This window comes from Cololabis saira, chromosome 8 (assembly GCF_033807715.1).
Source record: "Cololabis saira isolate AMF1-May2022 chromosome 8, fColSai1.1, whole genome shotgun sequence".
NCBI lineage: Eukaryota > Metazoa > Chordata > Actinopteri > Beloniformes > Belonidae > Cololabis > Cololabis saira.
In genome coordinates, this window is record NC_084594.1 from 12,852,893 (window position 1) to 12,879,869 (window position 26,977).

The 26,977-nt window shown below is 38.3% G+C and overlaps 1 protein-coding gene across 2 annotated transcripts in view; it reads left to right on the forward strand.

The window, feature by feature from the left end:
- Window positions 1–433: 433 nt before the first annotated feature.
- eya2 (EYA transcriptional coactivator and phosphatase 2) overlaps window positions 434–26,977 on the forward strand; it is a 33,681-nt gene continuing 7,137 nt past the window's right edge. For both annotated transcript variants that reach the window (XM_061728411.1, XM_061728412.1), the window contains exons 1-10: window positions 434–729; window positions 12,171–12,250; window positions 13,274–13,307; window positions 13,684–13,784; window positions 14,544–14,660; window positions 18,251–18,327; window positions 18,530–18,713; window positions 21,468–21,604; window positions 21,731–21,814; window positions 25,526–25,615. In XM_061728411.1, the coding sequence (XP_061584395.1) occupies window positions 13,688–13,784; window positions 14,544–14,660; window positions 18,251–18,327; window positions 18,530–18,713; window positions 21,468–21,604; window positions 21,731–21,814; window positions 25,526–25,615 (786 nt within the window). In that variant the 5' untranslated portion in view covers window positions 434–729; window positions 12,171–12,250; window positions 13,274–13,307; window positions 13,684–13,687. The remainder of the gene's footprint in view (window positions 730–12,170; window positions 12,251–13,273; window positions 13,308–13,683; window positions 13,785–14,543; window positions 14,661–18,250; window positions 18,328–18,529; window positions 18,714–21,467; window positions 21,605–21,730; window positions 21,815–25,525; window positions 25,616–26,977) is intronic.

A 26,977-nucleotide genomic window follows, 5' to 3' on the forward strand; every position in this document is an offset into this window, starting at 1 on the left:
CTGTTTTGTTATGTATTATGCATTGTCCTTCTATTTCTGTTGTTGATGATTTGTTGTTTTGTCTGTAACTTTTAAAGCTGCCATTTTTTGGCCAGGTCTCCCTTGAAAAAGAGATCCTCGATCACAATGGGACTAACCTGGTAAAATAAAGGTAAAATAAAAAAAAAACAAAACAAAAAAAACAAAACTCCAGCATCAATAGTTTCAGGGTCGCTGTGTAAACAAACACTAAAAAAGAAGAGCCCTTGACCAAACAAAGATCCTAAGAGATACGATTTTTTTCCCCCTCAAAAAAAAAAAGGAAAAGAAAAGAGAAAAAAAAGCAGGAGTGAGTTAAAGAGGGGCACGTGCACACACAAACACGAGCGCCGGGGCGCGTGCAGCTCCCTCACGACGAGGGCGGAGGAACCAGCAGATTCTGCGCTCATTTACTCAACATCACCGGGAGAGCAAACACTCCTCCCGAAGCGGCGCAGCAAGCGTGGTCGGTGCGAGAGAGCGTCCACAGAAAGTTATCACCTGGAGCCTGTTTTTTTTACCTTCCTTCTTTTTTTCTCCCCTTCCTTTGTAAACCTCCTCATCTGCTCCGGAGCTCGAGACATCAGGAACAGCCGCAACTTGGGCTCTGCGCAGCCGGGACTTGAAGAGTCTGCGGATCCTCTGGACATGGACATCCAGTCGATCTGACCCACAACCTGCATTTTCCTGCCTTCGCTTTATCTTATAATGGTAAGTGTAATATATTTAATTAAACACCATGCAGTGTTCATTAATATGTAGTGGCACAAGTCTAAGTGCAACAGTTCTCTTGTGTATTCAATATGATTAACTGTCCTCATAACCACCTTTTTTTTAGACCTTTCATATGTGAGTTCTACGTTGTGATGAAATAAAATACTATTAAGGCTCTAAAATGTTTATTTATGATCATTTTTTAAAAAGTATTGTCATCTAAAGGCGGAATTTAAAGGTTTTTTGACTTATGAGCTAATTCTCAAAGGCCTGATGCGAGCACCATGTGGCTGTAGAATAGCTCTACAGTTTATTTAAAGACAGTTATAATTCGCTGAAATGGTTGAACCAGTAATAATAATATTTTTTTCAATAGACAATACTGTCTAATTTTGTTATTTTATCAAATGGCATCCATATTTGTTGAGAAATATCACACAACAAACTTCGAGTGTGTACACAAGCCAGGAAATATAGGCAAGTAGTGTCAAATATCCTTTTTGAATTTTACCAGAAAAGAGAGAAGATGGTAATAACATGTAAGCAAATTAAAGTCACACCACGTTCAGAAGAAAATGACTCTAAAGGAAAAAGACAGTATTTAAGGTGAATTCCCTCAGAACCAAGCGCAGATGTAACCCTTTCTAAGGAGTCTGTCCCATACATATGTCTATAATATTTATTACAATTCCATTTAGGTTTAAAATAGCCAGGGCCTGACTTCCTATTTGTATTTTGAATAGATTATGAAAAAATACATATGGATTTTTCGATAAAACACTGACTTCTGTACAGTACTGAACTTTGACATATGCTGCCAGCAGAAAAAGCTAAACATTTACGCCAGCAAAGGGATGATTTGTGTCTCACTGAGCTCATTTAAAGATCTGACGTACAGGAGCGTGAAGTGCCTTTTCTTTCACTTTAGCTCCTTTGTTTTTCTTGGTGCTGCTTGAATCGGTGTAGCCCTCTTTGCTCAGGCCCATCTACCGACGATTACACCCAAAATTACTGACACTCCTTCAGAGGCCATGCAGGGACCCTCATTAAAGGAAATTAGGGGAGCCTTGGTAAGCATTTTTCAATGGCCAGCATTCATATTTTTCAAGGAACCCCTTCATGACTAGAAAAGCTGCTCTCTCTGTTTTGCCAACCATTTAAATCCCCTGTTCACACTTTCAAACTTTTCTCTCATACTTCATGGAAGCAACAATTAATGGGGCCCTCTATGAAAATAAATGTCGGTAAATTATGCTGAACATATTGACAGTGTGTTTTATTTCATATTTCAGGATTTTCTGGTAAAACCTGCTTTTTTAATTTGTTTACTTTTTATTTTTTTGAATATCATCATTGCTTGAGGGGATTACTGTATGTTCTTTTTCCTCCTCCAAAAAGGCAAGCTTGCACATAGATATAACGCTGTTACCAACTTTCAAAAATATCAATCATATTTTTTGGTTTTTGCAGACTTAAATAGTAACATGTCTCTGCTTTTCAGTGTCAGTTATCTGATACAAACCTGCAGGGTTCATTTCCAGTCGAACAGAAATGGTTTTAGAATTTCTTGTATCCTATCTGGAGCCTTGGCAGGCTGTAAATCCAGCTAGATCTCCTGCATGTTAGCCCCTCACAAATAATGTCCAAGGGTCTGATGGAGGCGGTCAGGAGGTGTACTCAGACCACATACCGAAGGTGTGTGCTCAAGCATGTTTGATTTAACGCTGCGGTTCGTCTCCTAATAACGTTAGGCCCCATTTCTGGACTCCCTCTCTAAAGCTGCCCCGAGACCCTCGCGGTCGCTCTCCCTCTCTCCCCTCAGCTTTCATGGTTCTTATTACTCGCTCTAATAAATTGTGAATAAGCAGCAGACCAAGAAATCCAGGGTTGTGGAGAATTCCCCATCCTGTAGCGCAAGGCACCCCCTCTTAAGAAAACACAAATTAATTCCAGGCTCTTCTGTAGCCAAACGGTGCTGGAATGATAAATATTTTCATAGGAAGTTCTGCTCTTCCTGATTTTATCTCCACCAATTTTTATTATGTTTCTTCGCAGCTGCTCAGTTCTTGATGTCTCTTAGCTTCTGTGCGTCTCTCTCTGGCAGCCAAGTAGTCGTAGTTATTTGAATTCAAGGTTACAGCCGGGCTGTCAGGTTGAGTCTGGAATTGGCTGCGTTTAAGTGACTGGATCTGTAGCTTGCTACACAGTAGCTTTAGTCTTAATAATTAAAACACTGCTCTGTTGTTCTCTGCTCCTTTTCTAATAATTCAAAAAATAGTTTTCCTCCTTTTCACCTTTTTGAATCGGCTAGTGTGCAGAGCAAGTTTGCCTAAATGTAGGTGTGATTGATAGAGGAGATATTTACCTGACTGTGTCGTTACACCTTCTGTGTAATGTGGGGAACACCTTCGCTTAATGATACCGAACAAATAATTACAAACACTTACAGTTAAAGACATTAACTATTTCACAGACACCACCCAACCAGGTAATGCTCGCTGTTTTTTCACTCACTCTATTTTTCCCTGCACGTATCATATTGTATTTTCTATTTACCTCACAGCAGTTTGTCCCATCTGCTCGATGTTTTTCCCCCTTGTTTAGCCTGTAGCCTGTCACTTTACCCTCTTAACTGAGCCATCACAAAGTAAACTAAAATGTAAATGAATTTTTTTTTAAAAGACAGTGATTATAGCATGATGAGAAAAGTCATGATCGAGCACAGCCGTGCTGGAAGGAATTGCAGCGAGCTTCAGAGCAAATGTTAAGTCAGACCTTCGGCTAATGAAATAACAAATGCAATTTTCTTCTGACAGTTGGGAGTTTAAAGTTTCAGCTAATGGAACAATTGTTTCTAACTTTGCACAACACAAGTATCCGTCATAACTGGAGCCTGACATGTGCAGCTGTCTGCACAAGCAGCATGCCCGATCAAACCCAAACTCCTTCTTTTATTTTGATGAAAAAAGAGAAAAAATACTAAGAAGCTGCTAAACAAAGACTGTTGAATTTAGAAATAAGACGCTTGACTTTATATTTATTCTTTGTTCTCTTCAGTTATTCATTTATTTAATTTGCATGCATACATGTGTGGTTATTTCTGTGAAGCATTGTAGTTATAAAACTGCACATTCCTTTTATTATATTAAATACAGAAAAAGCTTCACAATTGGAAAAGCATAGTTTTGTTTTGTTTTGGGGGTTTTTTGACTAAGAGTTTGAGGCTTAAAAGTCATCAAACTTCCCCCTAAATATCCTCTCCCCTCCTGCCCTTCTCTCCTTTTCTTAATTCCTTGAGGTCCCCAGACAGTTCTTGGGGAGGCCCCGTGGTGATGTGTGTGAACGTCTGTGTGTCTCTGTGACTGTGTGTGTATGTGCGTAATAAACTTTGGGCTGTCAGCAGACAGCAGCTGTCTCTCTGGCTATCTCTGCTCTCCTTATCTCATCTTGAGAACGGTAAAAACCACACACATCGCAGCAAGGCCTTCACTGACTTTATTTCCTTTTCGTGCTTTCCGTGGCGACTCTCCACAGGAAAGAGAATTTAGTAATTATTTTTGGTTCTTGGAATATTTTTTTTCGCCTGTTAGAAAATTCCTTTGGCTTTTTTCTCTGTGAAACGTATCCTAAGTTGTCTTTTTCACCATTTTTCTCCAGTTAAGTCACATTTGATAATGTCTCACTCATCTTCTGTTCTTATCTTTTAATAAAGACATGAATTACTCTTCAGTCTTTTCATACTTTCGCTGCCTCCGCTCACACGTTTGCTTATACACCAAAAAATACCAGTAAAGAAGTAATTGGACCTCAGTCTGTCTGCAGCGCCTGCGAGTCTCACCTACCAGTGAGTTCTGTCTGGCCAGCTGTTTGCAACTAGGGCGGCCACTTGCCATCATGTGCAAGAGGCGACTGGTAGAGGGCAAACCTTTTTATCTTAATGACTAATAAAGGAGCAAGTCTGAGAGTGTGCACAACCTTGTATGTGTGTGTGCGTGTGTGTGACAGAAAGTTCATTTGAGAAGGCAGGAGAGCTCATGCAGTCAGGCGTGTGTCGCTTCTGCATCTGCGAGCGCCTGTTCGACCACCCTCCCATCCCTGGACCAGATGTTTTTTTACCTGGGAGCCAGACCACCATCTGACTGGGGTCAGCATAGTCCTCCAACCCCACACCCGCTTCTCCGCTCTGCTGGGAGGTCTGCCAGCTGTCCCCCTCCCTGACCCCTGTCCTGGGGCACTGATTCCACGTTCGGCTGAGTCTGAGCCTTGGGGTTGGTGGTCCTTTCTTGGATTTGGCCATATTACAGGAGGAAATTGGAAGGGATATTATTAGTGTTAGTCCCCTGACACAGGCAACGACGTGTGGATGTATTAACGAAAGAATTAGGGAGCAGGGACATTTTTTTTTAATAGAGGTAATTTAGAAAGGAAGAAAAGGGTGTCTTCTGGAAAATCAGGGGGATAGAGCCGCTGGCATTGTCAAATAAGGAGGTTTTGATTACTGAGAGACAGAAGGGGAGGCTTCTGGTATTAAAGCAGTCTCGGTGCAAGAGTTACTCAAGTGAAAAGAAAAAGCCATCAAGTCTGGAGGTAGAGTTACAGAGTGCAGACAGAGTCGACAACAGGTTCACTGCTGCCAGAGATTAATTGGAGCCTGTTGCAGAATGACTCCGTGTCTTTTCTGGCATGACTTCTTTGTTCATTTCTGCACAAGAAGATTAGTGAGGTGTGTTTTGATGCGTGTGGGTTTTTGAATCTGTCAGTAAAAGGATAATTCACTCACGACAATCTTAAAAGTGGTTCATCATATTTTTCAGTTGTTTAATTAATTATGTAAGATTTATAGGCATTTGAGTATTTGCGTGGGCATGCTGGCGAGAAGTCTTGTACAAGAGTGAGTTGGACCAGGACAGAATATTTTTCTTTCATAATACCTCCATCACATCTCAAGTATTTCTCAATGAGACTGTTGTTGTGAAGAAAAATTCAATGAACATTATTTCAGACTATTTTATGTTTCTCTTTTTACCCAACATGATCACATTTTGGGGAATTATTTTTTCTGATATTAATATTTAACTAAAAAGGATTTGTAGTATTCCAGTTGTGTTTCTCTCATATAATCTATAAGTGAAACACATATATGTAATTATGTTCATCAATTTAAATACCTCAAGGGCTGGAAATTTGTAAAAAAAAAATATTTTTTCGTAATCATTTTCCGACATTTTCTTACTTTTTTAGACACCATTGATTCATTAGAATATGATCAGAAAAATACATTTTAGTGAAGATTACAGAAGTTCAAGCAGCTATGTGGACTTTGCGCTTGTTTTCATGATGTACTTTTTTATGGATACGGTATTTGAATATATTGAATATGAATGAATATTTGCTCTTTGTAAAGTACTTATGATGAAATATACCTGAAATATCTTCATGCCTTAATATTGATAACCCAGGGATCTTACATGAATATACATAGTAGCTCTTTTACCCCGCCACTGATAAACTGCAACCCCTCCATTCTGTTCCAAGCTACAAGAAGTTAATAAAGGAAATTATTCAAGCAGGAGAAAAAGATTAATAGATGAACAACTGCTTGTGAAGAAGATCATTTGTATTTTGCATAATGCCCACTTGTTTTCCTGACTTCTGGTTTGGTTGTATATATATACATACATACATACACATAAATTAATTGTTAAAAATGGAAATAAAGAGGTTAAAAAAAGATTTCTCATTTGAGAATAAATGTATTTACGTGGATAGAATATCTGGGTTGTTTGAGTTTTTAGGATCCTAAAAGAAACCTGGTTCTCTGCTTTTATCATGCCTTGCATTGTTATAGTATTTAACTAAAAACTTGAAAATAAAGAGCCTTCTTTGTGTTCTTTTCTTTTTTTGCCTTATTAGTCCAGTTTGTCTTGCTGAACTATCAGCTGTGTGCCAGACGTGCTTACTGAAGGCAGGAGCTGGCAGATGGCACCATTTTTCTACACAAAAAGCTTGACAGTGTCACATAGAGCCAGATAGTGGCCCCTTGTTCTGTGTCTTTATGAGTAACTGAGAAGAGAGGCTTGTGTGCAACAGTGATTCGACCCCCCAACGTCCCCCAGGCACTTTATGCAGACCGTCCAAATTGAGGGCTCCAGGTGGGGTCCCATATGGTGTGATTACAGACCAGCAAGTCACCTCTTGAAGTCGCTTATTTAGAACCGCAATGTTTCAGTAAAGGTCAAACCACCAGGATGGACACTGATAGACCACACTGTAAACAAATCAGACCCCAGTGCTATATAATAGTGACTTCTGTACGGATGTAGAAAAGTCTAACTAAGATCAAACCAGTCACCAGTAATCACCAGTTCAATGACAATATCTCATGGAAAAGCTAATTCCTGTTTAATTACTGTGTAATAGGTAGTTGTAATAGAAATGGGAGTCTATGGTTTTGTCGACAAAGAAATGTATAGAAAAGGTCTGGTTTATTTTCAAATGAACCTGTGGAATAAACACGTATTGTAAGCTGTTTGCTGCAGTGATTTGTTCAGAACTCAAACTAAAAATGTAAAAATAACATTGTCTCATATGTTGGATAGCAATCCTCCTTTGCTTTGTAGTCTCATTGATGCATTTATTTTACTGCAAAAATCTATCTCTTAACAGGCTATTGAATAATACTCAAGCAGATGCAACACATTCTACTTGTTAAAGATTTCATCTTTACAATCACATGTTCAAGTCTGTTTTTTCTCCATTGTTTATGTTTTAAAACTATGTAAAACAATCGGCCCATATATGTGATGATTTGAGTATTTGTTATTACAAGATTTCTTCTTCCTACATGATATGTTCTGCAAATAAATGGATCCTTGCTTGTCCAGATTGAGTTTCTGAGACAAATGTATCTGACTCAGCCTCCCCTACACCTTACTGGTGTCCAAGTTGGGTCCCACCTGATCCCATAAAAAAATCTGAATTTAGCATCTCTGAATTACATGCAATGTGCTGAAAATTTTATGCAGTTACTACAAAGACAATCTCAGGGGAAAGTCAGTGATATGCATACAGATCTAATGAATGTCATTTAAATAAGAAACCCTGGTTTAAATCCTGAGTGTAAATATATTTTCTTTTTTATTTTAATTAAGCAAATTGTTTCTTTACTACTACTACTACTGTCATTCAGCAGACGCTTTTATCCAAAGCGACTTACATATGAGAGAACAACCCAAGCAGGGCATTCACATACTGTAGGAGGGTACAGCATGGATAAGTGTTGACTGTGTGAGTCCAGTTGGACACAGGTGCTGCCTGTCAGTGCTTGATGGTTTTTACTTTTTTAACTGAATTTCAGTATTTGGTTAAATTGAAAGACGAAAAAAAAACTATATAAGTCAGGTAAATTGATGGTAGGCTACAGGTGGCTCAGAATCAATATTGTGGTAAATATTAAGTGGGATGGGACTTGTCACCCTGGTGACCAAGTCAGTGGAAGAGAAGCTTGCTGTTTTTTATGGTACTTGCAGGAAGTTTTTCACCTTGTGTTTTTCCTCCACATAATCCAGATTATATTGTCATGTTCATTTCACTACTTGTACTAGACCATCTTGTTCGGTGTGACTTACACTATTAGTTATAATTTGGATTTCATCTGAGATAAGCAGAGATGGAAAGTATTTATTTGCAATCTGTGTTTTTTTTAATCACAACAGATTCTGTACAATTAGATGCAACACCAGAAGGGTCTGACAACGTTTTGTTGGACAGCTTTCTCTTTTATCATCATTCCATTTGGTACTCTTTCTTGGCTTCAGTCATTTCCAGCTGACATGTCAGCTATCGTGCAGGTAAATTTGCATAAACATCAGGAATTCCTGTGAATATGACATTTCAACATACAGCAATATATGCAACTCAAAAGCTAGAATTTGATATCCGTGAAACAAGAAGTGCTCTAGTGGAAGCCTGGGACCCAGGTGAAGCTGGTGGGTCTGGCCTTCTGGCCCCGGGGCCCCCTGTGGCCATGCTGAGTTTGTTTAAGCTTCAGTTTCAGACCTTGGCTCTCTACTTCTTTGTTGAGCTCTGCTCATCTTCCCTCCAGTGTCCTGTAGTTCCCATGGCCTTGGTCGCCCTCCTCCCAGGCCTCACCCTGAACCAGGAAGTGCCTTGGCTGTCATGGTTTTTGCGTCCGTGCCGACATGCATGTGTGTGCAAACCAAAGTGTTGCAGCCGAAGTCAAGAGGACACCGAACAGCCGTCACTTATACTTTTGATCCCTTTGGAAGGATTGGGAAATACAAAGAATGACTGCACTTTTCGTATTTGCTTTTTTCTCTATGGATCAGTGTCAAACTCGGGATCTTTGAAGTCTGCCTGTGATAGAGGTCAGATCCGGGTTTACGATGCCTGTAAGGCCTCGCAGCATATTTGAGGACTGTTTCTGAGGTGGAAAAACCTCACATCCACACAAAAGTAAAGTTTTGGTATGAGGGTTTGGATTTCAAACAAGGCTCAAATGAATGTACAGCAGATATACTTTTATATTTGATTTTGAATATAAGATCCTATGCACTTGTTTTCTGTCCTTCTCTGTTTCTTATAAAATGTTCTTATTCAGAACAAACTAAACAAAACAAACAACTGCTACTTGAGTGTTCATGACATTCATTTGGCAATCTTTTGATTTATGTAATTTCAATCTTTGGCTGTCAATTCATTTCTCAGCTTTGTCCCCCCCACGGCTGTGGAACCCAGTTGCTCCTGTAATTCCTGACTAGCAAATGTTTGTGTCATTGTGCTGTCAGTGAGGTTGAAGGTCAGACAGCGAGATGCAGCTTTGCCAGAATGGAATGGCCCACAGGCGAATGCAGGGAGAGAAAAAGAAAGAGAAAGAGACGAGAAGGACAGGCGATGCATTGTTATATAGATTTAAACGTTTTTAAGCCTTTTAGAATTTTTATTTCTGAATAATTATGGGCATGAGCAATACCAGACATGATGTCAAATTAACAAGTTGAAACATTTAACTTTTTTCAGTTTTTCATTTAGGCAAATTATCCAGACGTTGCTTTTGAATCGTGGTCCAACAGAGTCATTAAAAAAATTATTAATAAAATAAAGGTAATGTGCAAAAATTATGCGACCCTCAACTTAATATTTTGTTCTGCACCTGTGGACACTATGGTCCACAGGTGAAAAAACTGAGCCATCTGTATCAGGTTCTAAGGTTGTTTTCCTTCATACTGGAGTATTGTTATATCTAGTTCTTTTATATTGCTATATGTTTTACATATTTATATATATAGTGTTTCATCTCATTCCACAAATGTTAAGGTGGATTTAGATCCGGACTCCTGTCCACTTCAGATATAAGTCTATTGTTTTCTTCTTAGTCATTTTGGGTGTTTTTAGTTGTGTGTTTTGGGTCATTATCCTGTCAGAGGAGCCATGACCTGCGACTGAGACCAAGCTTTCTGACACTGGGCATCACATTTCATTCCAGACTGCCTTGATAATCTAGAGAATGTATTGTACCTGCACAGATTTAAGACATCTGTGGACACAAAGATGATGTGATTCTGTCTCACCTGTCCAAAGGACATTCTCCCAGATGCTTTGTGGCTCGTCAATATGCATTTAAATATATTTCAATCTCGCTTTTTCTTATGATTTGCTTTCAAAAGTGGAGTCCTCCTCTGCCAATTTGGCTTAAACAGTGAATCCGATCATGTTGAAACTCTTTGGAAGTTGTTCATGGTTCTTTGGTCACCATTTGTAATATACATCTATTTAATTCTCCTTAATTTTCTTCATGTGGTACTTTCAGTGAGGTTGTCTATGGATCTATGGACCTTAAACTTCTAAATGAAATTTGCAGCAGTAGCCACAGGAGATGGTATAGTTTTCACCTTTACCATGATTGTCTATAATTTTCTGTCGGATCTCCTACGACAAATCTGTTCGCTGCTTTCTCTGATCCACGTGTGATAAAAACCACAATAACAAACAGTAGAGTGAGGTCTTTTTTTTGTAAGATTGAAGTCACCAATGCTGATTACAGGACACCCTTCAGTTAACATGTCATTATGGTCAAACTAGTTTCAAACTTTTCTAGGGTACAAAGAACCAACAAATGTGCCATGTACACATATCTGTGAGTGGTAATATGTGAATTTTTTGACCACTTTATGCAATAGTCACCACAATAACATGATCAAATCTACATCTTTGTTTAAAGTAATCTTAGCTACTCCCCCCCAAACAGAACGTCTTTAAAACTGGGATGTTGCAGGGTTTTCTCACAGGAGCTGCTCGCTTCAGGTCCATTCTTATTTCTGTTTAATCAAGACTTTGTTATTCCACTTCATTAGCTATGTTTCTCCTTAACCGTTTATATGTCATTCAGAACTATTTCTTCCATCATTGTTGGCAAGCAGCTGTTCAAATCATGTTACTGCAGCCATAAATCCACAGATGGGATAGATTTTAAGCGAACTGCAGACTGGCACAAGCGCTCTTTTTGGTGACATTTTTTCTTGTAGCTATTCCATGCACATCGTTTGTGTTCAGCGATCTAGTAACATGGTAACAATGGTGTTCACTTGTCTTTTGTGTGACATCTGTCTGACTAAGCAGTGGACTCCAAGCTCTTTAGAGATCATTTGTGTCTTGTTTTAGCCTGATGAGCATCAAAAACCCCTTCTGAGGTCCTTGAAAACCTCTTTTGTTCCTGCCATGACACAACTCCACAAGCATGTTGTACATCAGACTTTGATGGATCACAGCTCTTTATATAAAACACTCATATCTATCTGCCATATTATTGGTTTTAAACACAGGAATACTCATTTTCACTTCTTATTAACTGCTAGGTGTTTCTATAAACTTAAATGAAGTGCAAGTTAAAGATGGAACATCAAAACTAGATTTTTCAAATTATCACTTGTTAAATCATCTCATAACAACGCCGCTCACTGAATGCCAGAAAGATTGAAGAGAAACTGTAGTTAGAAAACACTACATTGTAAATGCTCTGTCTCATCTTGTTCGCTGCTGCTACACAAAGCTCTATTGTCTCATCTTATCATCCAAAAAACACGAACTGATAATTGTGCATATCCCACACGCTGCTGTCACTCTGAATTTGGCAGACTCGGCTTCTGCTACTTTTTTTCTAGTTGGGTATTTTCCCTCTGTGGTTATGCATGGCACAGATGAATCAATGTGAGTCAACACTGACTTCTCTGGAAACCTGTTCACGGATATTGAAAGTAATGATTCAGTTCCTGATAACCAGACTCTTTACATCAATGTACTTGACATGTCTTGGAAAATCTTAATTTTTATTTTATTTTTTTCTTCATACTTGAACCAATAAAGTGACTATAAAGTGCATGTATGTTCCTCATTTTCCATTCTTGGTGCTGTCTCCACAGGACAGTTAACAGCTTCAGAGGAATCGGACTAACAGCAGTGTGACAGGATAAAGAGGATACAGCTCTGTCAGTTGGGGCAGGTGAGAAAACTCAACCACAAAAAAATAAATACATAAAGTGCAGACTGTCTCAGAAGTCATCAAACAGGTTCTGTGGCCTTAAAGTAGACATACAGTATACAGTATGTATTGATAAAGCTCAACTATATTCATGGCATCTTTAAAACAAGAGCGCAACTGAAAGAGCTTTCAGAATAAAACAAGATTCAAAAAACAATACATGAATAAATAAATAAAACATTTACAAAGTTTTAAGCATAGTCTTAAAAGCAGAAGGGGTTTTACCATTTCATATCCAAACTGGCAGCTGATTTCACTGGAGACGAGTCTAACACATTAAAGCGATCCCTGTCATTCTGGACCTGGACTCTCTGGGAACTGCGAGGAAGTCTGAACTATGAGGCCAAGTGTTCATGTCGGTTCATGTGGAGCAAAAAGATCTTTAAGATAGTGAGGAGCTAACACCTTTAGGGCTCTATACGTAACATGGAAGATTTCCAAATGTATTCTTAACTTGACAGCTCGAGCGACAGAGATGGGATTTCTCTTGGTGTTCAGCATTTTGGATGAAATGAGGGATTATTTTGCATGTTATGTTTTGACGATGTGTGGAAAAGGGCATTGAGATGGTCCAGCCTTTTCAGCATTGCTTTAAGAAAGGGCGCTGCGGATTTTTGTAACATGTGGCCGATAAATGATGTTCAAATTACTACAAGGTTCCTCACAGTAGTACAAGGAGCAAAGTTAATGTCATGAAAAATAACTTTCGGAGGATTTTTAGGCCGAAAACAATTACCTTGGTTTAGCTTGAATTTTAAATAATTAATTTGAAAGTCAACAATGTCTTTATATCTTTGAGACAGGCGTGTGGCTTGCAAAATTGGCATAGCTTCATAAATAAATAGATTTATGTAACAATGGTCTGCACATATTTTTATGTCCCTTCTGGTTTCTGTAAAATCTCATAACAATGTCGTCTTTTTTTTCTAATTCCTGATTCCTGATGGTTTTATGGTTTAATTTCTGTTTTTGCCTCATTCACAGAGCTTCTGTTTCGAACTCATCACACTTTTTCCAGGTGAGTTTTTTTTTTATGACATTTAATCCCAAAATAAACACTGGAATTGCATCACACTTTGATCGTGCACTCAAAAGTATGTTGTGATCTTTAGTTTTTGCTTTTTTTTTCAAATTGAAGACTATAAAACAAAATCTGGCATTATTTTAGGTCAGGTTATTGTAATTATAAGGGAGCTGCAAATTCATTTTGTCAGGTGTTGCTTGTTTGTTTACAGGAAGCTTCACCTCTAATTTTGTGAAATGTTCCTGAAAGTGAACAGTGTTTCCCCGTGCTTGGTTCTAACGAAAAAAATGGATGTGATGTTGTAACAGGTAAAGACAAGAAAAATATGTCACAAAAGCTTTTTTTTTTCCTCTTCCTTCTCCAAAATCAGCGCCATGGCTGCATATGGACAGACTCAGTACAGCCCTGCACTTCAGCCCGCAGGACCATACACGCCGTACTCTCACCAGGGCTACAGTATGCCGTCTTACAGTGAGTACAACGACAGTGTTATGTTTAAAAAGGTAATGCATTGCTTTAAAAATGATGTCAAAAGCACAATGCGTAAGGTAAATTTTACTTAACTATAATTTGTTGATTACTTTCTTAATTATCAGTAATAAAGCATAAAAACGTAGTACATTGTGTAGCATCCCTTTGCAGTAATTTGAAGTAACTGAATCACGTTACAATATGATGACATCACAAAACAAAAGAGGGAAAAATTTGAGGGATTTCAGGGGAAATAAGATGCATCGAATACTCAAGCTACACGTAGAGCCAAGGTAACGAGGCCAACTCGTTAGACGAACTACAACTTTTCTTCAAGTAAACAAGGAAGAGAGAGAACCAGGTAGCAGTATGTCCATCTCAAATTACATCACGGAACAAAAACACCTGATTGTTGTTAGCAAATAATTGTTCAGTAGTAAATTGGACATCTTCACAACTTTGTATATTCTGTAGGCTTTCGTTTTTTCTGCAAAATAAAATGTTGCTATTGGCTTCGTCATTTTCTGCGTACCAGATTCCACAATTCCAGACTGAGAACCGCAGAGCACATGTTGATCTTTTCTATGACGTGCAAAAAAGTTCTTTGTAATGATTACAAGTCACAGACACAAGGTGCTGCAGGCCAGGTTGTCATGTCATCAGTGCAGTCCATTTAAACAAAAGTCTGAATTTTATAATACAAAACTAAACTTAATGACCAAGCAAATATTTTTTTTTTTTTTTTTTTTTTTTTTTCAGACATTAAAACAGAAGATGGTTTGAGTCACTCTCCAGGACAAACAGGACTCCTGGGCTATCCAAACTTCAGCAGCACACCTCCCAGTCAAAGCCTCTACAGCTACTCTCACACTCATGGTTGGTCCCATGCTCCACATGTACTAACACATAACACACGCACTGTTGCACCGTTACACTGGTACACAGACATCTTTGATTTGGTCTCACTGGTTGGCGCATCTGTGCCAGTGGCAGCCTCTCCTTTTTCTCCTCTCTTTTCTCCTCTCCTCTCTGCCACACCTGTTCTCCATTAGCTATGGTCTGGGCTCCTGGCGTCAAAAGTCTCTTCACCCCTCCTCCTTTCCCGGGGTCAGGCCCCCTTTCTCTCCGCTCAGACCAACAACACACAGCATGCAAGCGCGAGTTGCTGTTTCTCTAAAGAAAGGGAAAGTGAGAAGTCTGTTGACAGAGAGGAAAATAAATGAAGCAGGTAGAGGAAGAAAAAGAAATAATTGTGGCTGCAGCATTTCACCAGAGGGGCCTTGCTGATGAACGGCCGGTTAGATTAAGATACATTGTGTTTGGGAGTGTGTGGGGCTCCTTGCATGTCAGTGTGTGTTTGTGATTGAGTGTGAGTGTCTGTGCTGTACACATTCCTCAGTCGTTCGGCGCCCAAAGCATGACTCGCTCAGTGCGGCTTTATGGCTTTGAAACCAGCGTGAAATTGACCTTGTGTGTGATAGGAGGACAGATTAAGGGGCATTTTATGGAGGAGTGAGGAGGTTTAATGTTGCAGACGCAACATGAGCTGTTTCCACTGTAAGGATGAGACACATATTACATACTGCAACTCCTGCTGTTAAAATCCAGTTATTTTACTTCTGGACTGTAATTATTTGAATATGAGCTCTTGCAGTCACATCCGATCACTAGATTTGATATGATATGTATCTATAGATGTGAACACTATGTTTAGGCTAATTATGACACTTTGGCAAGGGTACTGGTGATAATTTCTGGAACTTTTCATCAACTGATATTCTGATGTATAAAAACTTGGATCTTACATTCATTATTTTCATTATTTGACATTTACACATTCTCCTGTAGCGCTTTCAAAACCGTGTAGGACTTTTCTAAATGATATTAATGTTATTACCATAAAGAGAGTCAACAGGTAAATCGTTGGCTTTCCATTTTGGCTCAGAACTCTTTAATATGAATAATTTTTAATATAAAAAAAAACTTTACTAATTCATTGCTTATTAATTGTGCTAAAAAATGTATTAAATCCAAAATCAGCACAAGATCAGAGAGTTTTTGAGTTGGACAGTTTAGTGTTGTTCTATCATTAATCAGTGTTGTTAGTAAAATGTTAAATATAAAGTGGCAATATATTGCTATCTGGCTTATAAAAGAAATAAAATGGATATATAGCAAAAATTTTGCTCAGAAATGTATTATGTGAATAGAGCAAATGTCATCATTGCTTCATTGATGCATGAATTGGCTCATTTAATGAAGAACTGCAGATGTATTTTGTATCACTCAGCTATTCAGTCAAATCAAACGACACCCACTGGTCCAAATATGGTCTGAATGGAAATAATCTTCAGATTTTTTTTGTACACCATCTGAAAACACATAACCCCAGGAATTTAATGGTGTTAACAGTACTCAGAGACCACGAGAACAGAAACATCAGCCCTGTACTTTGTAATAAATGGGTGTACACAGCATATTTTTTATTTTTTGTCTCTAACTTCCTACAACAGCAGATAGGCTTTGCTCATATAATTACTTATTGTGAATCTTTGGCCGTAGGATAACAATTGATCTTTGAAGTGGATGGGAATTTAATGTCTTCAAAATTCTGTATCTGACGGGAATTCTTCTTTAGCCGCGCACCAACTCCTGATCAATCGTTTTTCATCTTTTCAAAGACCGTTGTTGTTTTCCTTTTTACTTTTTCTCAAACAGAACATTCAGATGTGAGACACTGAGTGGGAATGTAAATATTCCAGTAAACACTCTTTTGATGGGACCCTTTGACAAGCCTCACAGCCATCAGGGACTGCAGTTTGTTAGCGGACCGCCGTTGAACCAACAAACAGTTTTTAATAGTGTAGTTGGAGTTTGAGCGACAATGTTCCCAAACAACGTGAATTTGTTTGAATATTCTTCGGCATAAATCATTAACTGCAAACTTCAAAGGGTAATAAACCGCCACAGTATTCAAATGTTTGAAGGATTTAAGAATGTTTCCATGTCATCCATTACGCTGCACACAATACACAAGCATGGCTGTGAATACGCACACACACACCACAAAAGCTTTCGACAAACGTACTGTACACTGTGTGTACAAGTGAAACCAAATGGGAGCTTCTTTGTGTTTACTTGAGAGACCTTCTTGTAACTTTTAGACTGTTGTGTTGTTTGGGGAGATTTCTTCCACTGAGTCATATCTCCTTGTTGTCCTGCCTTGTGGCGTGGAGAAGGGGAAAAAAAAGCAATAGAGAGCTGATGAAATGACGATAGTTAGATTTGAAGTAGGGAATCTTAAAAAGTACTTATCAAAACAGTTTAAGCCATGTCATAAAAAGAGAATTACAGCTACTTGGAAAGCTACCAATCAAAATAAACAGGTCAATCACTGAAAAGCTCATTATTCCTCACATCATTGCCAGCACTCACTTAAACGTTGCGAAATCCTGTGCACCTTCATATTAGTCTTAAGGATTATATAGCAGAAGAAAAAAAATCTTCCATCTTTAACAATTGATTGCATGTGGAAATCTAGCAATTACTGAGGAATGTTATTCGATTTATCTTAAGGCTGGATTGAAACATAAACAGTCATCTTCGGTACGTAAGAAACTGTAAATAAGAATCTGTCTGTTATGTCAGTAAATCTCCTACGAGGTACAGGCCAAACTGGAGCAGCTTTCAAGCCTTTCACTCACAGTAGCGTCATGGCTTTTTGTCAGACGGTTGGTAAAATATGCCTTCAGGATGGTTACTGTAGATTTTTACACAATCCCCAGGAGATGGATCCTAACAACTCTGGCTCTGCCTTTAGCCCATCAAGTGTTTTGTCCATAGTTTACAGATTCATCCAATACACAATTCACTCTTTTTCCAATTCGTTGTCAATGACTGGCTTGTTCCCTTTTGGCTTGGAGCAGCTCCTTACTGATTCCAGTTTGAGAGATCCCATTAACCATTAAACTGAACAGATTGGGGAGAAAACTGGAAATGGTTTTCAGTGCCGTAGGGGGGAGTGATAAGATAACAGGATCATTAATTAATCAGACAAACAAAAAGAAAAGACGGTCCTGACAGGAGGATGCAGGTGGGGGGCGATTGCTTGGAGGAAGACATTCCTGCCTTGGCTTGATTAGATTAGGAGATTCCCAGAGCTGCAGGAGGAGCAGGAGCAGCAGACTTTCCCACCTGTATTGTCATGTCAGTCATAAATCCCACTCTGAGCTCCTGCAGCTCTGAGCTGTCAGCGAGGATGGAGTCAAAGTTTTACCATTTCCTCCAACCTCCAACTTTAGAGATGAGATCCGATGGTGCAACGTCGTATCTGAGCTCTAGTCATCAATACATTATGGAACACAGTGGAATATCCCACCAGTTTATAACTCGCAATTACTTCTTCAATCCTCCTTGATTATTTCCAGAAGTTTTTACCCTTTTTCCCTTTTCAAATCATGTCTTAGGTAGTGGTATTTCATCTGGAATTTTTCAAGGGAGCCATGCAATTGCAAGTTCAACCCCATTCAACCCGGCACAACAAGTGAGTAATTTAACCCCAGAGAGGATTTTTCCTTCAATAAGAATTTACTGTTGAATATTAGCAGTCATTCCCCAGCAGGGAAAAAAAATGTATGCCAAACTGTAGCAATTTCTTGAAATAATATCTGCATGTATCAATTGCTGCTGTGACCATTTTTTCTTTGCATTTTGAAGCCACTAAACATTATTGTTTTTGTTGTCAGGAGTTTTCATCCTATTCAAGCTACAGTCAGAGTCAGTACTCTCCCTATTATAACTCGCATCACTACAACAATCCCTACCTAACCAGCAGCAACATCAGCCCTGCTGCCATCACGGCTCCTTTAGCCTATCAGCACCCAGAGCATCCTGTCATGATGTCCAATCACAGCCCAGAGTCACTTACAGGTAAAGAGCCCTTTGATCTTCTCTTTCTTTTAGTTTACTCTGAATTATTAGGGAAAGCACATTACTGTGGCCGTTCATGCTGCAAAATGTGTGTAAAATTATTTCTGCTGCGAACGTTCTAACATGGGGGTCAATGGACTGATCCATATTTGGAGCCAGCCCCCAGTGGTCAGTTTAGGAACTGCTACTTATCCTGCTCATTTCATTCATTTATTCTTTATTTCATTCAAAAAATAAAACAAACAATTTAATACAAATACAAATACAAATGTTCATAAATTGTGAATGAAAAGGGAGCAGAAATAAGAAGAATCTTATCTAATCTGCCCCTTTTTCCAAGAAATAAATTCACAAATAACATAAATTAAAAAAAACAACAAGTAAATAAAAAACTAAAATAAAATAAAATTACCACCATCTATTGGTATGTCAATCAAACTTAACTAAAATATTTCATTATATTTACTTAACATACAGGCTTTAATTGTTCTTTTGAATGTAATGTTTGATTTGGATTATTTGTTTTCTTTATTCAGATTGTTCCATAAACTTATTCCTTTCACAGAAACACAACGTTCCATCAATTTTGTCCTGAATCTTGGTTTTCTTTAAATCTCTGTTGCTTTTAAGTTATACTTGCTTTCTCTTTTTTCAAATCTTTTCTGAATGTTGATTGGTCAAGTTTTGTTATGACCTTTAAACATAATTTGCAGAATACTATAGTATTGTACTGTTCAGTTTAATGGTATCCTGCTAATGTGAAAACTTCAACCCAGATCAGCTGCTTGGTCCCTACAAATGAACCACGGTCCCTTTAAGCTTGTACGTGTGGAAAAAAAAGTGTATAAAAGGGACTGTCTGTACAAGATGGCTACTGATGACACAAAAGGAGGCGTGTTCATGGCCTCTGCCACCATAAAACTGGACTATCACTGATATACCCATGATGCAATAGGAAAGCATTAGAGTCAGACGCCATGGGCTCCTTTTGTGTCTGTTGACAGTAAATTACGCAGTATCAGTAGTTGACTTGCACAAACTAACAATGTAGCAATGAACAGGAAGGACATTCCTGACAAAAACATTGGTTTTAAAAAGATTGGTTTAAACAGGGTTTCCGCAGGGTTTTAAAAAGTATTAAAAAGTGATAAATGAAAATTGCCAAATTTAAGGCCATTAAAAGTGTTAAATTCACTGTCAGAGGTATTATTTTTTTTAAGTTGGTATTATTTTTTACCTTTTACATTTTAATCAGTCTATTTTATTGTTATTCACAAAGTGAAATAAATGTGAAACATCTGGTCAACATCAATGAGTCTATAAATCTGTTCTGTATAGTGTTCTATAGGTCAAAATCTGTATTAATGTTAAAAGGTTCGTGATTAACACTTAAAGTTGTGACAGTTTTTTTTTTAAATCTGAAGGTAGTGAAAAAGGTATTTAATTGGTATTAAATTTAACATAAGGATTGCTGTATAAACCCTGTTAAAGTTTGGCACCATATCGTTACTATCGCTTAAGTGGAATGATGATTTTTTTTAGTCTTGTCAGAGGCTTACGATATCAATTAATCCGGACAACACTGTACTTTTAGGCTGAAGTTAATGATTATGCTTCAAATGTATATTTTCTGTAGAGCTGGGTAGAGTAGCCAAAAATTGTACTCAAGTAAAAGTACTGTTACTTCAGAATAATATGACTCAATTAGAAGTAAAAGGTAATCATCCAAATAATTACTTGAGTAAAAGTAAAAAAGTACTTGGTGAAAAAACTACTCAAGTACTGAGTAACTGTTGAGTAACGTCTGATTTATTTCTTTTAACACAACCTTTCAAACAAACAAAAGTACAAAATAATCATCTTCAGGCAAATTAAATCAATAAAATAATAAACTAAATTAAAATTAATAAAAAATAAAAAATAGCTTAAATTAAAATAATCTTAAAGTAAATTCAAGTACTTTAATAAATAATAAAATAAATAAAATAACAGAATAAAAAATAAATTAAGCACAAGTAGCACAACATTTCAAGCCTTTGTACTTTTCTTTTTTAACCAGAACTAGAACAAGCCCATGAACTCATATAAACTCTGTGTGTGTTTGAGTCTGTGTAAATGTGACAAAACTTGCAAAAACAAACATTTTTCCCAAAGCATCACCCAGTGATGTCATGAGATTGACGCGTACGCGGATAAAAGGGATAAAATAAAAGTAACAGCTCAACGTAGCCTAATGTAGCGGAGTAAGAGGAACAGTTTCTCCTTCACAAATCTACTCAAGTAAAAGTAAAAAGTATAGTGATTCAAAACTACTCCTAAAAGTACATTTCCCAAAACGTACTCAAGTAAATGTAACGGAGTAAATGTAACTCGTTACTACCCACCTCTGATTTTCTGTTCTAACAACATATCATTTTCCTTCTTAACTAAAGTTTACACTTATTACCATTTAGTAATAGACCTAGGGTTGATATAACCCTGGGGTTACTACAATGATTTAGAACTGCGTCTTACAGTTGAATAAGAGCTAACTAGCAGTTCACTAACTGTTCTAGTTGGAACTAACTGTTCTAACTAGAACTGGAATATTTCTAATTCTAGTCCCTGTCGACTCATTAAACCACACAGATCTCACTCACGGTGCAGCTCAGCTCTTTCTACTCTATCTACTGATCTGTAAATTCACAGCACTCTCCAGTTAATATGCAAAATGTTTTCGAGACATTAATGAGCGGTTTTTGTGTGTGCGCGTAGGGGAATACCACCCGCCGCCCAGCCCACCAACGCCAGGTAAAGAGGAGGGGGTCCCGGCTCGAAGGGGGTCAGATGGCAAGCTGAGAGGAAGAAAAAGAGTCAGTGACCCTGCTCCTCCTCTAGACTCTGATATAGAGGTGAACACACCCTCACACGCTGCTGGAAATTATCAGTCCTCCTCAACAATATTTGTCTTTCTCTCCATGACACACATACATAAACCGTCATGTGGTTAATATTACATATCTGTTATTCTGCTACAGCGAGTGTTTATCTGGGATCTGGATGAAACCATCATCATTTTCCATTCGCTCCTCACGGGAACTTTCTCCTCACGATTTGGCAAGGTACGATCATACGACCCCTCCCTTTGTCATTTACTGTAACAAGTTTGTTCTGCAGCAAATCATAGTCTCCCAACAGCTGACTGTATCAAACAGGCGGGAACAGTTTGCTTGGCCCCACATCCCAACAGTGAACACATAATCCTGCTTTAGGAAAATCTCTTTGTCTCTGTGATCTGTTGCTTATTTGACTAACAGTCAAAGTCCATGACCTTTGGGTCGCATCCCTGAGCATTTTCACACGCCGGCTATGTTTTGCCTTTCTGCCCTCTTGTTTCTTTACATAATGCACCGGGGTTGTTTAGCTACCCCGACACCTGCAGCTTGATTGACAGCCGAAGGGACCTTTACATAACAGACAGGCGGCTGACGAGGGGCGGACAGTGGTGCGCTTCTTGTTTTTGGCCAAAGCCGTGTGTTTTGAATTCTCACGGTCTCCCCGCGGGTGGACACAAGGCTGATGGGTGTTTGAGAGCCGCGTTGCCGGTCAGTTCAGCGCCACAGCAGGCCTTTGCATAGCCTTGTTTCTTTTTCTTTCTTTTCTGCTCTCAAAGAAAGGGCTGAAGAGAAAAGGGAAAGAAGGGCCAAAATGAGAGTTGGTTGTTGTCAGTATGTTGAAATGTGACTCATGTGCCAAAGAATTCCTCCCAGCACCCGGACACCCCACTGCTGGGTCCAGGGGAGCTCTCTGACAGTCTCTGACTCTGCACACTCTGACATCAAAAGTCAGACATGCAGCAGAGGAAATGAATGATAGACAGCGGAAAAACAGATTAACAGTCCAGCTATGTTCACAACTAGCGATATTTACTTTCGTCTTTTATTTCCCTAATGTGGTGCTAATTCATATTGCTCTGATGGCCATAATATATTTGATCTAGGGCTGTTTTTTGCCCAAAAATAAAATCTCGATTTTTTTCTCTCAAAATCCGATTTTCGATTACGATTACGATTATTTTGTGAATTGACAAAAGGCAAAGAAATGATTTCAAATATGCTGTTTTTTTATTGAACATTTGCCCCATTGGGCTTTAAGTGCAAACTTTGCTCTTATTAAACCAAAAATGAATGAATAAAGTGCAAAACTCTGTAAAATAAGTTGAAAAAAAGTTTTAAAAAATATAATAAAATATAAAGTTTTATCTCTGAAAATAAAAAATCAGCAAATCAGCACTTGCAAACATACAGTAAGTTATATTTCCAATTAAATAAAACAAGACATTTTCTAATTAAACTAAACTGGGTCTTTGCATGCTAAATAATAATGCAACCCATGAAGGAGGTAGAGGTGTGTAATGTCAGTCATTACATTTGCTATTCACATTTGCAAGTTTTTTGCAAGGAACACGAGCCGGTCTACCGCATCTGGCTTGAGGGATGCCCGGTGGCATGTTACAACGCCCCCTCCTACACTAAAGAGCCTCTCCCATGGGGCACTTGTCGCAGGTACTGAGAGGTATTTCCATCAATCAATCATTAATATGTGTGCAGACAAGGTAAAAAAAATAAAAATTAAAAAAAAAAAAAAAAGAGTGAAAAATCGATTTTACGATTTTCACGTTTTAACATCGTTCTAATTACATAATCGCGATTACGATTTAAAATCGATTAATCGAACAGCCCTAATTTGATCTGATCATTTTCACCTCGCCACTTACTGTCCTGCTTTCTGCTGTTTCCACCAAAATGAAGGGTACCAGTCGTAGCAAATACTAATGCATGTGTTGAAAGACACGGGTTCCCACCAGTTTTGGTAATGGAGGGAAATGAACAGGAGAATCTGCCTCCTCTTTCCAATATCATCTCCTCTTGTTATTTCATCCATCATACTACACTCTATTCCATCCTCTTGTATGTGAATAGTCTTCCCCCAGCTGTTTCTATACCTGAAAATCCCCTCCATAAGGGTGAAGGTGAGAAGTGAATGTTTTGGGTAATCTCTTTTTTTCCCTCTTTTTCCCCTCCTTCTTTTTGTGAGCTCCTTCTTAGGATTCAAAGAAAGGGGCTTTTGTTTGTCTGTGTCTAAAAAAGACGGCGATTACAGATCATTATTTCAATTATTAGATAAACAAGAACAAGCTCCTCTTAAGTCTTTAAAACCTCACTCTTTGTCTCTTCTATTTCCTCCTTTCTCAGCCCTCCTTATAATTTTCTCCCCGTCAACCACCTTATTCCTTCTACTGAACTTTTCTTGCCCTCTCCCATCAATTACCTTTCCTTTTTTGGTTGTTTTTTTTAGAAGGGGGGTATTTTGTAATTATCCTACTTGTGTCTTCAAGCACATTTCATCGTTCTGAGCCAGGAGACAGTCCCTACTTGTCATTCCATCTGCCCTAATCAGATGCTCACCTTTGGCTGACACCTCTGCTAGCTTGTCTGGCTGCCAGTGCTGCCTTCAAAACAATGCCTCGCTCACACACCTTCACACACCTGCTTTTGTACTCTGGAACAGCAGTGTGCCCTTGATTCCTGGCGCGACTGCATGCGCAGTGTGATTCATGTGTCTGCGGGTGATAATTGAAATTTCGCTTATAAAACTAACCTAATGAAGTAGGTGTAATGCAACACTTAGGTGAGTGTTTTGTGATTTGAAGTGTGAGAGAAAATGAACGCAGGAATCCAGGCTGGGTGGTTTGATGGAAGAAGCCGCGAGACCAGATACAGTAGTTGATCTGTTTCATGAACAGGTTTGTACCTGTGGTGAAACCTGTTTCAGAATTCATCATTTCATGACAACTTTTTGATCATTTATACTATATTTTTGTCTTTTTCATTTCCGTTCATTATGTTCAATATTAGTTTTTTAAACCGCAACAACAATCAGGGATTAAACAACTATTATTGAAGTTATAAATACAAGTAAATACAATATAAAATCAATACAAATATAAATTGGATCACAGAGAATGACAGCGATATGAAAAAAAAAAATAACAAAAAAACAACTATTGGTCCATGGTGTCCAAAGAGTTAGTGTCTTGCTTTTTTTGTTTATTTTGGTCTCAAATGACACATAGAATAGAATAGAATAGAATAGAATAGAATAGAATAGAATAGAATAGAATAGAATCGTTCAGTACTTGACTTTTGCAAGTTTTTTATTCATGAAAGCCATGAAGTGATTGAACCAGTTTGCATGAAAAAAAGAAATTCTCTCTCTTCTGCGTGACACGCTAGTAAATGAAAACCATTTAAATTGATCAGTCTGGGGTCAGTGGGAGCTGGAACGGATATCTTAGACTGGAAAGTGGCAGTAAAGATAATATATGGCAGAGAGTTTTCATTTCTGAAACTGGAACTGATTAACAAAATAGTGTTAGAGAAACATGCATACGGCAGCACTGGCTTATTGGCAAGAGTATTGATTTACAATCGTTTGATTTATATGGTTATTCTCTTCATACGCATCTCAGCCTAAACTCTGGATTTTGCGAGTGTAACTTGTTTAAATGTTCTGTGACAAAGCTGGTAATTACTTGTTTTTGTTACAATGACGAACCAAATTTGTAGTTTACAAACCAGTTTCCTTCAAGGGATGTGACTCAGGCAGAGGAATAAATGTTTTTACTCCATAAGCCCTGAGATATACACCAGTTTACACAGTCGCTGTTGGGACGACGCTGGTCTTCACGGCGTCATTCTGCTTCGCTTGTCGCTTCAGAGGCAGATCACATGTCAGGAATATTAATCCCAGTCTTTTTATTTTGTCATCAGGACTCATCAAAGGCAGTGTCTCTGGGTTTGTGGATGGAAGAAATGATCTTCAATCTGGCTGACTCGAGACTATTCTTCAATGACCTGGAGGTGAGGACGTACAGTATATTTGAGCGCATATTTACAATTGTACAGATTTAAATCTTGAACGTAATGAAATGACTTGCTTCAATCAGAAATTGTACCCACGCACACGAACATTTGCCCTGTAGATCTCACTCTTTTTTTTTTTTTTTTTTTTCTTAAATAATTGTGAGACTTCTTCCAGTAAGCTGGAAAAATGCAGCCCTCAGAGTATATCCAGCACTGAGTTGGCATAACCAAAAACGCTTCCCTGCCACATTCTAGCGAGAGGATTGACATTTGGGTGCTGTTTTCTCACTTGGCTTTAAGCACAGTGGCAGTCATTGTCGAAATCCCCTCACGCAACATCTATCCTATATTTATTCTTTCTTCAGCATTTTCCAAACAGTTTTCCCTCCTGGAGTAAGAGAGCAGCAAAGATTATTGAGAGTGCTGCTTTGCTGGGATAAGTGCTGCACAGTAAAGACACATGCAGTTAACAAGTCCACTGGATTTAATGTGGTTGTTGATGCAGTCTTTAAGAGTGATAGTTGCGTGAAAAGAGAGGGAAAAAAATAACTTACCTGTTAGTGGCTGAACAGCGCAACTTGTGTTCACGCCACATTCCTTTGCCGTGTTCTGACAAAGAAAAAGATTAAAGATGGATGCAGGGAAGGAGAACAAGAACATTTTGCGGTGTAATTATAGGTGTGTGTCTTGAGTATCTAAGAGGAAAATTTGTCAAAAGGGAGGAGGAACAGTCAAGAGGAGAGAAAGGAGCCAACAAAGCCATTTGCAAACCCAGTTCTTATCCCTTCTTTTGTTGTAAGGGTTGAGAAAATCTCCACAGGCGTACCCCACAGTGGGCTGACAACTCATATTAAGTCCTGAGGTACAATTATCTTATCCTCACTACAGGTCAGCTGCCACACCACAGGCCACAAGTCTTTCAACTGTGATACAAACAGAACTGTGCATACTTTTGAAGGGCCGGTGCGACTGCCAGACCAAACTCTGAATTTCCAGTGGAAATTTTCCTGATTTAAAAGATTATAGAAGTGTAATTGCTTACACAATATCTATCTAGCTATTGAAAAAAGATTAAAATGACGTTGACTTCGGTTTCTGTTGCCACTTTGTGGGCTTTTCCAGAGTCTCCGTGTAAAAGTATGGGCTCAAACTAAAGTCATTAAGGGTTTTCGAGCTTTTAAATTGATCCTTGAGTTTATAATTGTAATTCCAACTCTGTCACCGTGAAATGAATTAATCTGAGAAATTAACATTTATGTGTAGAAAAGACTGTAAGAGTGCTCAAGAGATTTGTATATTTTTGAAAAAAAATAGTTACAGAAAGACAGAAAAAACTGAAGAAAATGTATATGAAACATC